The sequence below is a fragment of the Acinonyx jubatus genome, chromosome A1 (assembly GCF_027475565.1).
Source record: "Acinonyx jubatus isolate Ajub_Pintada_27869175 chromosome A1, VMU_Ajub_asm_v1.0, whole genome shotgun sequence".
NCBI classification, from domain to species: Eukaryota; Metazoa; Chordata; class Mammalia; order Carnivora; family Felidae; genus Acinonyx; species Acinonyx jubatus.
The window spans coordinates 11,696,067-11,713,685 of record NC_069380.1 but is presented as its reverse complement, the minus strand read 5'-3'; the positions used below and the strand labels follow the sequence as shown (position 1 = coordinate 11,713,685).

General features: G+C 32.7%; 1 protein-coding gene across 8 annotated transcripts in view; it reads right to left on the bottom strand.

The window, feature by feature from the left end:
- Positions 1–17,619, bottom strand: part of PDS5B (PDS5 cohesin associated factor B) — a 188,177-nt gene that overhangs the window by 70,420 nt on the left and 100,138 nt on the right. For all 8 annotated transcript variants that reach the window (XM_027064656.2, XM_027064657.2, XM_027064660.2 and 5 more), the window contains exons 12-17: positions 15,976–16,127; positions 14,661–14,774; positions 7,921–8,002; positions 4,893–4,941; positions 2,556–2,695; positions 1,138–1,253 (exon numbers count right to left, since the gene is read on the bottom strand). In XM_027064656.2, the coding sequence (XP_026920457.1) occupies positions 1,138–1,253; positions 2,556–2,695; positions 4,893–4,941; positions 7,921–8,002; positions 14,661–14,774; positions 15,976–16,127 (653 nt within the window). The remainder of the gene's footprint in view (positions 1–1,137; positions 1,254–2,555; positions 2,696–4,892; positions 4,942–7,920; positions 8,003–14,660; positions 14,775–15,975; positions 16,128–17,619) is intronic.

Below are 17,619 nucleotides of genomic sequence, written 5' to 3'. Positions count from 1 at the left end.
TCTGAACACTGTCTGCATTAATTTTATGAAACTATAATATAATCTCTCAGCTAAAACTCTTTATTCCGTTACCAAACAGAGGGTTAAGGAAAAACAAAAAGTATGGTTTGCTAGTATGTAACTAGCATTGCCTTGAGTATAGAAAGCATGAGATTATTTACTTAAATAAGGAGTTTCAGTCTGATTCAGTACTAATATAGAGGGGTCTGATTTTTTTGTTTTAAAACCATAGAAACCCTTCTTCAAATGAAAACTGATGCAAGAGGAATCCAAAGTGACTACAGGGTATCCAAAGTGGTGTCTCCCTACTTTGCAGGGGATCACAGTCCAAAAGCTACACCTTCTACCCTCCCAAACAAACAAACAAAAAAAAATCCCCCAAAAGGGTTCACTGAGTACAGGATGGTATTATTTAATGTAGATTGTAATATATCTCATTTACTGATGACCAGTAAATCAGAATATAATGAATGTATGTATGCGTGTATGTGTGTGTATACACACACACACACATTCTATAAGTGCTTTCTTTTCTCAACCAGTTGAAACATTTTAGGAAAATGTTTAAAAAAAAACAAAACAAAACATTTTACCTAAGGGAATACAGTCATAAAAAGAAAAGTATTTTCCAAGATGTCACAGTTAGGTGATATATAAGCGGAAGTGAGTATTGTTTTAAAAATAACACTTTGCGTTCTCAAATATCTGTGAAAACGTGTCCTATACTGCTTTACAACATATTCACCTAATTTTCTTTTCCTGAGGGCATAATTACAAGTTGTCTGCATTACTTATCCTATTCAAGCTACCTAAAAAGAGTAATTCCTGGTATACTGGTAACAGAAACTAGGCTTAAAATGACATTTTCTCATCTAAATGGAAGTAATATTTAACATTAAAATAAATAACAAGATAAATATACAGATATGTACAGATCAGTGTGTACACATACATTACACACACATATATATGAACAGACAGATGTACAGACATATATAGATTCGTATACAGCCATTTTACATATACAAAAAATCTACACAGTTAAGTGCCTTGTGTACAGCAGGTACTCAAAAGCAACTGACTGAAGTATGAATGAATGAATAGTAATGAAAATTTAGTATTTTTATATACAAATACCTGATAGATTCAGTATCTATGTGCACAGGTGCTATCCTCTCCAAGAGAAACTTGATCATTTCCAAGAAAGGATTTGTAGGCTGTTTGGGGTTGCCCAGCTTCTTAGTTATTTCACGCTGTAAGGTAGATTTTTTTTTTTAAATATTACAAAAATTTGTTTAAATACATCACATTAAAATGTTTAGGACCTAAAGTAATTAAAATCATGCAATACTGGTATTGGAATAAGAAAATCAACAGGAATTGCATGAATTGAGCAAACAAAACTAAAAATTTTGCATATGAGAGAGGTAACATTTCAACTAACAGGAAAAAGATGGATTATTCAATATACTGTTTTGAAATAACTGAACAGACATACAGAATAAAGAGACAGATCCCTATCTCATACTCTGTACCAAAAACATTCCAAAAAGATAGAACAAGTACAAAAGAATAAAACCAAGGGTCAGTGGAGATAAATACTTCAGAGAGTAATATAATCGAGGAAGCTTGTTAAAACTATAGATTCTTGGACCTCACTGAGGAGATTAGTCAATCTGGGGTGGAGACAAGAATCATCGTTTTCTCTTTATTAAAAACCTCTCGGAAGATGCACTGGCAACAGACTGAGAAATCCTTACATCAGTAAATATTTTCATTGACTTGCGATAGAATGGGATTTTGAAAGCAGGACACAAAAGGCAAAAACCTTAAAGAGTCTGCTGATAGACTTAGCTAGATAAAAATAAAACTATGGTATATAAAGAACATCAAAATCAAAATGGAAGGGTAGACTATAAATGACAGATAATTATTTGCAGCTTAATTAACATATATGATTAACAAATCAATAGGACAAAGATAAATGTCATTCCATAGGCAAAGATTAAAAACATACAATACACAAAAAAACATAAATGGCTAATATGCCCAAGGAGAAAAAAAATGGTCAAATGACCAGGAACCACGACTACAAATCCCACCAAAATAATTATGTTTTGAGTTTTGCTTCTTTCCAACAATGACAGAATCCAACGCTGAATCTATCCTAAAGAAATAATCAAGGCTGTGTAAAATGATTTAGCTATAAAGATATTAAAGTGTTCTTTAAAGAAAAACTGGGGAAAAAAATCTCAATGTGTAACGTAAGTGGATTGTTCAATTCAATGGTATGCTATGTTGCTATTAATGCTGTAAAAAACTAATAAAAATAAGTAAAATGCACAAAGCTGTACAGATAATATCTTATTTTGGAAGATACATCCTACAGTATCAACAGCAATTGTCTCTACACGGGGGTTACAGTTTATCTGTATTGTCATTTCTGTGATATTTTCTAAATTTTACCCAACAAATATAAATTATTTTATAAAAAGGGTCAAAAAAAGATGTGAGGGTTTCTTGAAACATTAGCTCTTCTAATCGTCTTCCCTTACCACACAGCCTTCAGCCTGCTTGCAGGAGCATGTTGGACTAACAAGTACTTCCAGCTGTTTTCTTATTTTCTCATCATCTTCCAACACCTGTGTGAACTTCTTCATGAAATCCTGAGCCTTACCAGGATCTGGCAAATTTCCTTCAATCAATTAAAATCCAATTAAAATGCTATTTCAGAAATTTCTCAAAATAACAGAAGATCAACATTCTTCATTCTTATTACTTTAATAATCCTAATTTACAAATTCTGTTTAGTTTAATTAGAAATTGTGGATCAACCTCAGTAGTCAATTTTCCCTAAATTCTGCTTTCTAGAAATAGGAAACAAGAACACTATGAAGAAACATCTTGGTAGGGAAAGACTGAACTGACTCTAAATACCCCTTATAATATTTAAGGGCATTAAATGTCCACCTGAAGATACCAATTTATTACTGTCTCGAGTTTGTTGTGTATACTGTTCTCTTGTAACTCACAGAAAGAGATCAGTAAGTTTCACCTTTAAGAAACTATTCTCCTATACTGAGTTACTGTTAAAACCATCCGGTTCATATACACATGGCTATCTGTCAATGACACACGCTGAGTAACAGTTTCAAGTATTGCTGCTGGATGTTATGATTGCGTGAGAAAGGATGAGTCCTCATAGAATCAAAGATGATTTTTATACTACTCTCCTAACTTTTCCATGTATTAAAACACTTATGAAAGCTAGTAAAATGCTAATCCTAGTGTCTATTTTTTTTTTTAAATTATTCACAAATGTTACAGAGGACCAGACTAGGATACTTCTAATAACAGAAATTATAATACAGAACCACGGACTGTAATAAAAGTTGTAGATATTCAACTAAATCTTAAAACATGAATGCAGTCTTTAAGTTCATATACAACTTTGAAATTCCATTTCAAGTCTTGGCTAGATCAATGAGGATCTATTAATCTTGACTATCTGACTATTAATACTTTTATATTATTAATTAATTATTAATACTTGACTATTTGACTTTTTCATGTTTCTATAATACAAAAAAAATCTACTGTAGTGTCTTCAAATATTTTGGACAATATAACTTTACAGCCCCTCCATAATGTGTAAGTATCGTATTAAAGGCTACAATAAAATCTACCATTTAAGAAACAAAAAGAATGAGAATGAGGTAAGAGGGAAATGGGAAATGGGGGAGGGGGAGACAGAGCTAGAAAAGAGGGAGGAAACAAAAAACCTGTATTTCAACATTCTACAAACATACTTGACCATGGAACCCTTTTTTCTAACAGTACTATTAACACCTTCAAGATACCACCATTCCTCAGAACAGAATTTGGGAAAACAGGGGTAAAATATAGAAAAAATATAGGAGATATCTCCTTTTAAGAGACAGCGCCACAGCCAAACTACTGAGGAAATAGTTATTAAAAACCAATACCAGAAAATCACTTGCTTTAAGGTTATCCAAAGAGACTGAAAACTAATTTATGTTTAACTGCCCAAAACTAGAAGATACTTTGGTCTTAAACCCGTACTCATGCCAAAAATCCTATCACTTAGTCTAAAATTCAGTTAATTAGGTTACTGTTCTCTTCAGAACCTGAGCATTACTTCCATACACAGCTTGAAATATTTGTTAACATCTCAGAAATCCATCTAAGATAAATCTGTTCACTACTACCAAGTGGAAACTCAGCAGAAGCATTACCTGATTTTCCGTCTGTCCGTGTGCTATGCTACACAGTGATCTCTGAGGTGGGTGGAAAAGCAACTGCCATACAAAAACAGCTACACTGCCCTATCCTTGCACTGAACAAAGGAGATGTGCCACACAATCCTTTTGTATTTACTGTCAAGTGCAATAACATTTTATTTGAAATCACTGAAAGCAAAAGAGCAAATCAGTACTTTTTTTCCCCCCAAAGAAGCTCTTTTGTGGTTATTAGGTATACCCTTTCCTCTAAATTGTGGCTCAGAATGAAATTAGCTTCAGACAGATTCACATTAAAGCAAGCAACACCAAGGAAAAGATTCAGTTTTCACAGCAAGGTTATGCAATAATTTGAATGAATTCCCCAAAATATATTTATATAATAAATCCTTTCTCCAGCATTTGTTCATTCCAACACACAAAAGAAAAAGAAAAATTCTGCGTAGCAAAATAAATGAGAATCAGAGAACAAGAAAAGCTGAAGCTGAGTTGTCTGTTAAACAACAATGAAAAACACTTGACTCTTTTCCTGTATTATCAGAGCCTAAAGTGGAACTCCATGGAAACAAATTATCAAAAACAAATATTTCAATTAAACCTTCAATTTTACATATAATATCTGAAATAACTTACTTGTAATAACCATCACTTTTGAAAATATGGCCTTGACACTGGCATCTGTCTGTAAATCACACAAAAAACGCAAAATTAGTATTTCCTAATAATCTTCATCATACCCTTCAGAAAATTAGAGAATAACCTACTAATGTTCCAGGCCCACACCCTGACCACCACCACTGTGAGCTCCTTCTTGAACTAGGTTCAAACTCCACAAAGTGGATGAAAGTGGAAGTGAATGCTCTGTTGTCACCATCTCTTCCCTCACCCTGTTTGGTCAGCCTCCAAACAAACAAACAAACAAACAAACAACTGTTGTACCAACCTTTAGAAACAGGGAGAGATTTTGCTTTCTTTAGTAGTGAAAGAACAGGGCAACTTAGATTAGAAAAGGAATAAAATAACCTGGTTTTCAAGTTTTTAAGCTTATCTCAAACAAAAAGTTGATAAGGATATAATGCCGGTTGACTTAAGGCCTTCCTAAAATTTTTAAGCCAGAGGATTGTAAGGCATAGTCATGCAGCTTATGGGGAAGAACTAGATATAGACCATTACAAAAACGCCACTGACATGTACAAAAGATTCTTCCAAGAGTGCTGTTTATTTGCTGTATGAACATTATTTCAGTAAATCAACGTGTCACCATATTGTGCTTCATGTAATACAGTCTGTAAAGTTGTACGTGTAAAAAATGTTTCTAAAGGTGCTAGTTATTCAATGCATCAAGTTAGTGTTGTTTTTTTTTAAAGGTGTCATTCAGCAACTCTGTATAATATACTGAACCAGAAAAATACTGGAGTGAAGGCAAAAAATAAAATAAAAAAATCATCCCTAGTTACAAGGAGCTTGCTAAGAGAAAGTAAGATACAAAACGCAGAATTCAAGAGTTAATTCCCAAATATTTGGAATTTAAAGTATTTGAATAAATCTGTCCAGAATCAAAAGATTCTATTGTTTAATTTGGGGGAAGCAGGTGTTGCTGGGCTTTCACGAAGTTGATCCACATGAAAAGGAAAGAGTATCAACAAAAGTACAACACTAGAAATTATGTCCCTTTGTGTGACACTGAGCAAATCTAAATTTAGTTAAATAGAGAAGAAGGGCTATACTGCTGAACTAAATAGGAATAAAAACTACCTTTATCAGACTGAATAAGGAAAAATGCAAAAAAAATACTGATTACTAAGAGTCTTCCTAGTAAAAGAGGAATATAAACACCCAAAAATTAAATATAGCTTTGAATTTTTTCTACCCTTAACTCTATAATGTCTACTATAATTCTCAGTATAAAGTGAGGTACTATCTTCCATTTGGTTTCTTCTTCAACCCGACACATTAATGAGAATTTCCTCTTTAACCTGGATAACTCAGTAATTATTTTAAGACAAGTTAAAGGAAAATTCCACTAGGTAGAAGACATTAAAACATTTTAACTGAATTGAGACTATATTTTGTTATTTCACATGAAAATGAAATTATAAGACCCTCCCAACTTGTTATCAACCGGCAAGGGAAAAGAAGGTCCCACTAAATAAATTTTAAAAGGACAGTGAAAGTCAAGAACAAAGTTATTTTTTTTTATTAGTCTCATACATCATGCTGTTCAACATATGACCTGCACACTTAATATACTACTTGGCTATTATGACTTCAATAATGCCTAAAATCAGGAATAATTTTATTTACATGCACATGAAAACATCTCATATTTTTGGTTAACCATGCAACTTTGACCAAAAGGAAGTAAATTAATATAGGTCTAAACAGCAAATAGGAGAACATTATCCAGAGCTTATTAACTAAAATACACTAACTTATCGCATTAGAACATTAACTGAAACACATGTTTACTGGCTGAAGCATACTAACTTAAATGGAATTTTCCAATTTTGCTAGTTGGCAGAGAAAGTACTGAAATAGCAGAATCACACTAATATTAGTTTTAAGTCATTTATAATAAGAAAAAAGTAATTCTAGCAGGTTCAATATACTCAATAATCAAAGAGATTATGTTATGTTCAATAAACCAGAAGCAAAGAGATTACTGTTAGCCCTAACATGAAACAACTCCTCTCTATTGACCTCTGTTCTATGACCACGCAGTATATGTTTTGTTTTGTGGAAGTTTTTGGGGGGGGATGGTGGTGAGGCATTCCACTATAGACTGAAAGGAAATAAAACATAACAGCATATTGTCACTTACGTGTGTCATTTAAAATGACGTACTGCTTTTTCAATGAATTATACCTTTTACAGGCCTATATACAACATTCTCAAAAAATATTCAAGGGGGGAAAAACTAGAATCACTGTAAAATTTCAAAAAATAAAATACATCAATTGAGTGAATACCACAATTGTAATTATGAAAATCAAGCAGTACATTAAAACTACCGTGATATTTTAAGTAAAAATATAAAGATACTTAACTAAAATTGTATGATACTAAAATTTTCTAAAACCACAAGACTATTCAAAGATGATGGGAACATTTTAGTGTGGCAAGACAGAGTGCAGTTTTACTCTATTTTCTATGTTTTCAATGACAGTTATTGTTGTTGTTTTTTTTAAACTATAAAAGAACTTTAATTCTGAGTACAAAGAAGTACATTCTCTTTCCTGTTAGGTGTCATCTTTTACAAATATAGTAAATGTAAATTTTAAATGTTTTACGCAATCAATTTCTTAAAAATTTCTGTGTTCTGGGGCACCTGGGTGGCTCAGGTGATGATCTCACAGTGGTGAAATCAAGCCCCACATCAGACATTGTGCTGGGGCTTTGCACTGGGCATGGAGCCTGCTTAAGAGTCTCTCTCCCCCCTTTCCCTCTACCCCTCCCCTGCTCATGAAATTTCACTCTCTCAAAAACAAATAAAAATAAATTTTTTTTCAGTGTTCTAAATTAGAGATCATAGCTTCTCGAGTAGAATGGTTCCATATAGAAATAGGTATTTCAACACACTGTAGCAACGGTGAAGAGTAACTAAAATACAGGTGTTTTACAAAACTTGTCAAAGAAAAACTTTTCGTTAAATCTAACTTACTTTGGGTTGCTTAATTAAGTCAAGCAAATCCTTCACTTGATGTCGGAGCAGATTTTGACATTTCCACATCTCATTCAATGCTCTGAAAAACACAAACACATCAATTTAAATAACAAAACAGGATAAAAATCCTACTGGAATATTCCAAATATATTGCTTTTCAAGTTCAAATATTAACAAAAAAATGAGAGACGAGGTAAATTTCACAGGACTAAGCAACTGATGATGTATGGGGAGAAAGAAGAGTCCTACATAAAAGACACGAACATTGGAAGCAATATTTGTATTAAAAGAAAATGGTTGTTTTTTGGTTTGTACAAAAATAGGGAAGAACTATTATTAACTACAACATGTCTGTAAACTAGGGTAGAAGAATTACCTACTGAGATTATAACCTTTAGAAATAAAGGAATGCGTGATGGAGTAAAGTCCTACAGTAGGCAGGATAAAAAGGAATCAAAGAAAAGAGTGAATACTGAGAGAACAAGGGATACTTTTTCCTACAACAGAAATATTTACAATGTTACTTTATAGATTACGTTTATGTATTATATAAAATATATATTATATACCTATATATAAGTAAACAGTCATTAAATAAGATTAAAATATGTAACCAAACTGATGTAAATTAAAAAATGACAATTTCTCACTTGTTTTATTTAATCCTCAAATTCTCACGGTTTAGAGGTACAATTTATGTGTTTAGATTTTTAAGGACTCACTGAGGTTTACAGTCTGAATGAAGTATACAGAGTTAAATAACATGTTTATATAAATTATATAAACCAGGTATTTATATGTTATATACAACTATAACATATTCCATATATTATCAGTAAAAACATGTATACTATATAATTTCATGTACATGTATTTACATGTTATATACAAATGTTTGTTATATAAATATGTATTATGACATACATACATGTATTTACACATTATTTGAATACTATTTTTATATGGCAAAATTTTTGATGTCCTCTTAATACTTTTATTGTTTTCAGGCAGAAACTTAAATCTAAAATGAAACTATACACATACTCAAGAAAATATGCATAAATCCTAAGAGAACAGCTAATGCTATTGAAATATTACATTACAGAATTCAAAACCACATATATTTTAATATATGAAAAGAGAATTTTCCAAAACCAAATACTTTCCATTATTTTGTTTACAATTTTCTATAGATCTATTACCCTCCAGTATCATTCATATGAAGCATTGCCATAAAAAGAAATACGGTACAGAAGCATATAAAACCACCCTTTCTCTTTTGACAGACGATTGTTAAAAATTTTCATTCTCCTCCTTAACACTATGTTTTAAGAATACCTTTGGATACCTTTATGGAAGTAAAATAGTTTAAATGTGGACACTTAAATTCCTTTACAGTCATCACCTCAAAATGGTACTGGCAAACCAACAGTACTGGGGACATTGTATCTTAGAAGTTAAATTTAAAATAACTATACTATTTTCAAGTTATTAAATTTCAATTAAAAGTTTAATTGGCATGTTTTAAGAATGTAAATATGAAAAGAAAAATGACCAGTATACAGAGGGCTGTAAAAGTCTAACAGCTAAGAGTTAATTTTCAAAGAAACAGAGCAGTCATCTGTGAAATTATTCCTGAACTCCAAAGTCAATGAATGGTCTCTCACTTGCTAACACTATATTATTACTTACAACTTCTGACAGGCCTAGATTTTGTAACCTGTCTTCACTTAAACTAAAACAGAAACTATTTTACCTATTATAGTTATTTGTTACTTTAAATATGAAATCAAGTAATTCTAAATCTCCTTCTAAACTATTACGGCTATAGCTTAAATCAAAAAGTGACCACCACTAAGAATTTATATTGTAATATATTTTTAGGGAAACCATCCTCTGAAGTACTTTAATAAAATTATCTTAAGCAGCAAAGACAAATTTATGCTTGTGTTTGCCCTTCTCAACAGTCCTTAAAAAGAAAAAAAAAATAGTAGAAACATTATTATAAAGACTCGTATCATTTCATATGAGCCTGAATTCCAGCTCTGTCACTACATAAATGTGAAAAATTTGCTTAAAGCATAGATACTCTTACAGTTGTCATCTGTCGAGTCCCCTCACTAGGGTTTTGCACTAACTCGAAGAAAAAGACAGCCACCATTGGGTTGCAGTCAGAAACCTGTGCAAATATTGAAGAGAACCTTCCTTCCAACATTCTGCTCCCAGTTGGCAAATTACCCACCAGATGAAGCCGTACAAAAACGGGTCGAGAGGAGAGCCAACCTAACCAAAGAGATCACAACCAGGACACCTGAAACTACCACTAACTTTTGTTATTAACAGTTGTTCTAGGAAACTTGGGGGAGGTGGCAACACACACCAGGATTAGAGAGCACTCAAGCCTCCCTCTGTTCTCTTTTTCATTAGTGAAGATACTTAGTTAACTTAGGGGCTTACCCAAAACTAATATACATCAAAAATTTAAAACATATTAAGTACTTTGTCTTCCCCAGAAGAATATGATCATAGAAAAAAATATAGGCTCTTTCAGCAAATGATTATTACTGTTCAGGAAAATGAAAAAAAAAAAAAAGATAAAATTTGAGACTCAAAAGATTTGCAAAAAATAAGATGGCTAATAATTTTTAGGAAGATGCAAAAAATTACAAGCCACTGATGGGAATACAAATTAGCATAATCATATTGGAAAATAATCTGACACCAGTTTACAATACTGAAAATGTGTATACTCATCAATTCTACTCCTAGCTATACATCAGTGATTCCAAACCTTGGTTGCCCATTAAAATCTACAGAAACACTTTTCTAAAAACCCCAATGCCCAGACTACACTTCAAATTAAATGACCATCTCTGAAGGTGAGATTTAGGTGTCCGTATTGTTTAAACCTTCTTCAAGTAATTCCAACATGTAGCCAAATCTGAGAACCATTTATAACCATACCTTAGAGAAACCTATGCATGTGTATTCTCAATTGAAACCGTTCATAATGGTACTATCTGCATTAGTTAAAAAAAAAAAAAAAAAAAAAAAAATGGAAAGACAAATGTCCATTCTTTCTACGGACTCAAATTTCCAATGACAAGATAACAGAATAAAATTATGACATCATGACATAATGTAATTCAATACCACAGTGAAATTGAATGACCAACAAGCTATACATATTTTGGATGAATCTTAGGAACACAATAAAATGGGGGGGGGGGGGTTAGTTAGAGAAGACTATATCCACAATTGTTCCACCTTTGTAAAGTTCAAAAACAAGCAAAAATAAGTAATATTATTAAGGGATAGACATACATACATATATATAGACACATATAGATATATATACATATATATAGACATATAGAGACATAGAGACATACATATATAGAGAGACATATATAGAGACATATAGAGACATAAGGAGACATATATATAGAGACATACAGAGACAGAGACATATATATAGACATACAGAGAGAGACATGTGTGTAAGACATATATGTATAAGACTATTTTTTAAAAGGAAATGAAAAATACATAATTAAGGCTAGTAGTATCCTTAGGTGAAAGACAGGAGGACGAAAAAGAGAAGAGTTCACAAGATGGATGTGGATTCACAGATATATTTATTACTATGTTTTGAAACTCATATGCAATTTCTTGGTGTGCATTAAATATTTCATAACAATAAATGTAACGACTTTTGGAGAAATCACAAATGTAAAGTAGAAGTTACAAAATGTTAAGTATTTGATTTACAGTTAGTTAATTCCAAAATGTTGGTTAAAATAAAAAATTATGTTAAAAGTATTGTAAAGGCACCTGGATGGCTCAGTCGGCTAAGTGTCCATCTCTTGGTTTCAACTCAGGTCATGATCTCATGAGTCATGGGTTTAAGCCCCCCTGTTGGGCTCTGCACTAACAGTATGGAGCCTGCTTGGGATTCTCTCTTCCTCCCTCTGTCTGCACCTCCCCTGCTCGCTGTCTTTAAAATAAACTTTTTTTAAAAAATAAAAATATTACAAGTATCTGTTTTAAGTTAAAATACTTAATTATTCACTCACCATTTTTGTAGAATCAATTGGTCCACACACTGGAATTTAGTTTAGACTTTGCCATGGCATTATTTTTCAGTGTATCTTTTATGATTGGCAGTTTTACTTTTTAAAAAAAAATGTTTATTTTTGAGAGAAAGTGAGTGAGAATGTGTGCAAGACAGCAACCGGGGGAGGGGCAGAGAAAGGGAGGCAGAGGATACAAAGTGGGCTCCATCGACCACTTGACAGCACAGAACCTGATGCTGGGCTCGAAATCACAAACCTTGAGATCCACCCAGGTGCTCCAGCATTTTTACTTTTTAATTCAATCAACCATTGTTGTTATTTAAGTGACAAATAATATTGGATACATACAGCTTTATAACTGCTATTTAGTGTTTTCTATTTACAATTATTTTTCTTAATTTTTTACATTTCTCATATTAAAGTTTTCACTAGTTCCGTCTCGCTCCTTCTGGGTTTGGAAGCCATACGTTCTAATTCTATTCTTTTAGGGCAACTCAAATTTTTAATTCGCACACTTAATTCACAGCTTAATTAATCAACATGTCTGTCCTCCTTCTTCTGTGATAAAAGAACTGTAGAACATTTTATCTACCATCCTACATGCTGTTATCGGATAGTGTCCACCCTAGTATTCAAAATTTTTTACAAACGCACAGGACCAACCAATCAGAACAGCAGGCAGTCCTTCTGCTGTGCCCAGGCACAGCGGAGAGTCAGGCGGAGGGAGGATCCCGGGGACTCGAGAGAGCTGACACGCTGTTCAAGAAGTGTGTGCTGGCTAAATATCAGCCTAGATGCTAACTTACTTTTTAAAGTTTTTTTGTTTTTTTCTTTTAATGTTTACCTTTTTTTGAGAGACAGTGCAAGCAGGGGAGAGGCAGAGACAGAGGGGGACAGAGGATCTGAAGCAGGCTCTGTGCTGACAGCAGAGAGCCCAATGCGGGGCTCAAACTCAGGAACCACGAGGTCACGATGTGAGCTGAAGCTGGACACTTAACCGACTAAGCAACAAAGACACCCTGATGCCAACTTACTCTTTAATCTACACCTCCTTCCCTTGTCAAGAAAACTTTGTTATTATTATTATGACTAATTTATAGGCATTATTTAGATCTGCACAAGTGTTTGAAAATTTTGTTACTTCTTACATCCTAATCCTTCCTTCTAGATTTAATGTCCTTTTTACCAAAAGAAATTATTATTCTTTAGTAATTTCATGTTGGATCTATGAGTGGAGAACTCTCATTTTTTGTTTGAAAGTGTTTTCATTTTTACTCATGAATGACAGGTGAGCTGAGTCAAGAAGTCCAGACTGTGATTTCCATAGGTTGTTTCAAATAGGATATAAGATACATATCTTATGTCATTCATTCATTCAAAGAAACCTTCAATTGCACCATGAAGAAGAGGATAAACTCTGAGTCTAAAAATGTTAGCATATGACAATTTTAGGTTTCAAAATCAACAAAATATGGTAGTAAATATTTGACTGTATGCAGTGGAAAAAGAATGAACTTTGGAACCAGGCAGAACAGAGTTCAAATCCTGACTTTGTCTCTTACCACTTGTGTGATTTTGTGCAAGTTAACTGACCTCTCTGGGATTCAGTTCCTCATGTGAAAAACAGGAAAAATATCATTTACATGAGGTGCTAGCAAGCTTTTCTACAGAAGGCCAGATAATAAATATTTTATTTAACATTTAAGCTTTGTGGGCCAATCTATGTTGAAACTACTCAATTGCGCTGTTATAGCACAAAAACAGCCACTGATAATACTCTTCTGCCTGAAATACAGGAGGTAGTAAGAAATTAAATTTCCCTCGTCTACAACCTTTTCCTCAACATTTCTATGAAAGATATAAATAGCACATATAATAATTTCCATGGAGGAAATGAAGTCAAAAGCCCCATTAAGCAGAGGTAAAAGTGAAAATTCATACAGCTCCTTAGACTTCCAATTTCTAAACATTTAATCCCCTATACTTGTAACTACATTTGCTGGAATGCAAAAGATCTACATTTTCTAAAGCCTCAAGCAAATCAATCTCAAGGCCTCAATTTCCTAACCCTCAGTGTGATTCAATTAGCAATGTCTCTTCCATGTCCAAAATTTCAACTCCCTACAAAGGCACTCCAAAGTATTTTCTGAATGAAAAAGGTCATAAAAATGTATTTGTGCTTACCCATATGCCAAACTATAACACTATGTTGAGGCTATGCAGCACAAAAATATGTTCCCTACTGCCCCACTGCAAACTTCAAATTAGTATCAGGTCAAAATAAGGTGGTAGGATTTTCTCAGTATGGACCTTCTTAATGTCTTAAGGAAAAAAATAAGAAAGGTACATCCATCCTTCTTGAAACAACAATATAAATGTCTGGGCGGGGGGTGGGGGGTGTGAGGGGGGTGGTGGGAATCAAATCCTGAAAGATTCCATGCCAGTCAGCTCTATTTTTAAATTGCTTACAAAAATCCTCGTTAATCTCATATTGACAGCAGTACCTTCTGAAAAGAGAACCAAATATTTTATTGTGTCTGACTAATTAAACAGTATTTTTATTACATAAATTGTTAACATTTAAAAATACAGTTGCGATTTTTCCCCCATAAAATACATTGCAAAAGAGGATAAGAACAAAATTTGACATTTGAAACATACTTCACAGCATTTAAATCCAGCGTGGCATATAAGTAATATAAGCATTTCATCCGTTCTGTAGTTTCCAAATTGTGGGGAACCATGTATTGAGCAAAGATCCGTTCAACAAGCAATCTACAAAAACAAAGAGAAGGTACTGTAATGACTTTTCTTAATGTATTGAATTTGTATATAAAATTCCAAAACATATAAAGAGTATGTGTAAAAGAAGTTTCTGCTTTCAAAATGAAGATGAGATTTCCAAATCAAAGATTTCCTTCTGTAAGAAGAGGGGCCAAAAAACGATTTAGCAGGATGTGCTAGCAACATCCCTATACCCAGCGAAGGTAACTACCTCTGCATGACAGTGAATGTGTAGCAGGGATTCAATTTCCTTATCTGAATAATAAAACGTTAAAAAAAAAACCACACCATGTCCTTCCAAGTGGCAAATTCTAAGCACCTCTAAGTTAAAATTATAGAGAAATTGTTAAGATTCTTCTGAGTTTTTGTAGTAATCATCATGAAAAAAAGACCTGGTTAAAAGTACAAAAAAAAGAACCAGCAACTCATAATAATGCAAATCTCCAGACAATGATGCTGCACACTCAAAACGTCTAAAAACTTCAACTTTATAAAAGTAATAACTATGAAGTTTCTTTGATAATGTTAACATAAGACACCCAGTTTCTAGTTCCTATAACTCATAAAATTGTAAGATGGCCCACTGGTTCTTATTTTTCTCATTCTGATCTGTTATAGGCACTACCATCTGGATCTAGCAATTTAAAATAAATTCAATCAAGTGAAATCAATTCAGACTGCAAGCAGGAATCACAGATCTATTAACTACTAAATGCTTAGGATCCAAACAAGATCTAACTTTATGCTGCAATAGAAAAATACAAAGATTATATTCGGATAATGTGTTTCATATTAAATTATAACCTGTCTTTTTAGGCTTGAGTACAAACTTTTTATTAAAACTGCCTATAATCCAAAGGGTTTATTTTCATTTATTTGAAAAAAATGTTATTTGAAAAATTACTTATGAAATAAAATTTAAGTTACACACATTTCTACTTTTAAGTATTACTCTTCAAAAACAGTATACAAAAATGAACATAAAAGCTGTATCCATCCCTAAAGTCATATGTACCTTACTGCTTCATTTATGGCTTTGGTGGGAGGAAAACTAGTCACTATCTTTAATTTGCAGTAAAAACTGAGAAGAGAGTTTCAAGTTATAAAGAAAACAGTTTGCCTAAAACAGCATTTCAACAACAGTTAAATACAACACAAACACCAGATATTTTACCCAGTGTCGTTAACTTACCGATCATCAATACTATTTTGATAATATATATGTAGCAGTTTGTCTTTGATCCATGAAATCTGTTTTGCAGCATCTTTTCCAGCTGCTGATTGTAAAGCATACTTCTTATAAATTTGGGCAAGTCCCATCATGGCTTCTTTGCGTACCCTCCACTTAAAGTAAAAACAAAAATGTTTTCTTATAATTTAAAAATGCTCCCATTATACTTCAGGAAAGTCTGTTTTCTTATTTTTAAGTTAGTTACTTTACACAATACATTTTCATCAATCCTCAGATACTGGAGATCGATTTATAATGACTATGAAAAAAACACAACTATCATTTTAATATATCTACTATGAAAAGTACAGAGATATCAACATGTATAAAGAATTTTAATGTTTTAATATCTTAAACCCATTGCCTACACCTAAAAAATAAAAGTTAATCACAATCTACATAAAGTCACTTACAACTGGTGAGAGAAAACGTGTTACCAAATTTTAAAAGGCAAAGACTGAATTAATTGTGACCTATCCCTTATACACTTTTTCCAGTTTATGGTATATATTAATCATACTTCAATTAAAGGTACATGATGCTGGTTTTATCAAATGCTAAATATGAAGCCACTTGGTTCATTTTGTGTATTTGAGAATCAAGTTCAGGTGTAAAAGGAATGTATTCAACTATTTTTTTAAGTATTTATTTGCTATAGTATATCTAATACTGCTTATCTTGGAATGAGTTTATCCTTTAATTTTACACAACCACAGCACTACAATCAGGATGTCAGTAATGTTTAGAACTTCATGAAACTGCACAGATCATCCATTTTTTTCTCCTTTGCAGCCTGTCATTCATAGTGATATTCTTCCCTTGGTTTATCTCATCCATCCACCAATATACATCAAAAGACTTACTCATAAAGTGGGAATTCAATTTATCTGTAGAAACTTCCTAATTCTCTATCTTAACTCTAATGCCCCAAACTGCTGCTTTAAGGAGAATTTAAAAGACAGAGTATATTCTAATACTACCAAGAACATAAATATATTCAATTACTTTTTGGTATCCAATTAATATTTATATGACTGAACCAAGTAGCCCTACGATGAATACAACATGATTATCAAAAATTATGTGCATATATGTGATCCCAACAACACATAGACACTTAGTTTAAATTCCAAGTCTAACTAAGAGAAAGACTACTTGAATACTTAGAAGGCAGTTAGCCTACCATGATGCAAATCTCCTTTTCCTTCTTTACACCTTTTGGCCTTTTCATTAATACCCCTATGAAATATTCAATAAAGAAAAGTCTAAATTTATTAGTTAAAATAAGTTGTTCCAAATATCTATAGATTTGGAGGGAAAACCATGCAATTCCTGACCATCTGTACTTCACCCACAACCAGCATTATCAAAGTGAGCATTATTAAGTGAAGATGGCAAAATCAACCGTATCAGCGACTATTAAAATGATGTAAAGTATTTACCTAAAGAAGCCAATGATTGCTGAGTGGAGCTAGTAGATGTTCACTCAAGAAGAAAGGGTTTAGGATCACAGAAGATAAGCTAGAAGCATGCTGTTCTACTAGGTATAGCTTTACCAAGTTGAAAACGTGTTATTTTCTATTCCACAGAAATTATAATACCACC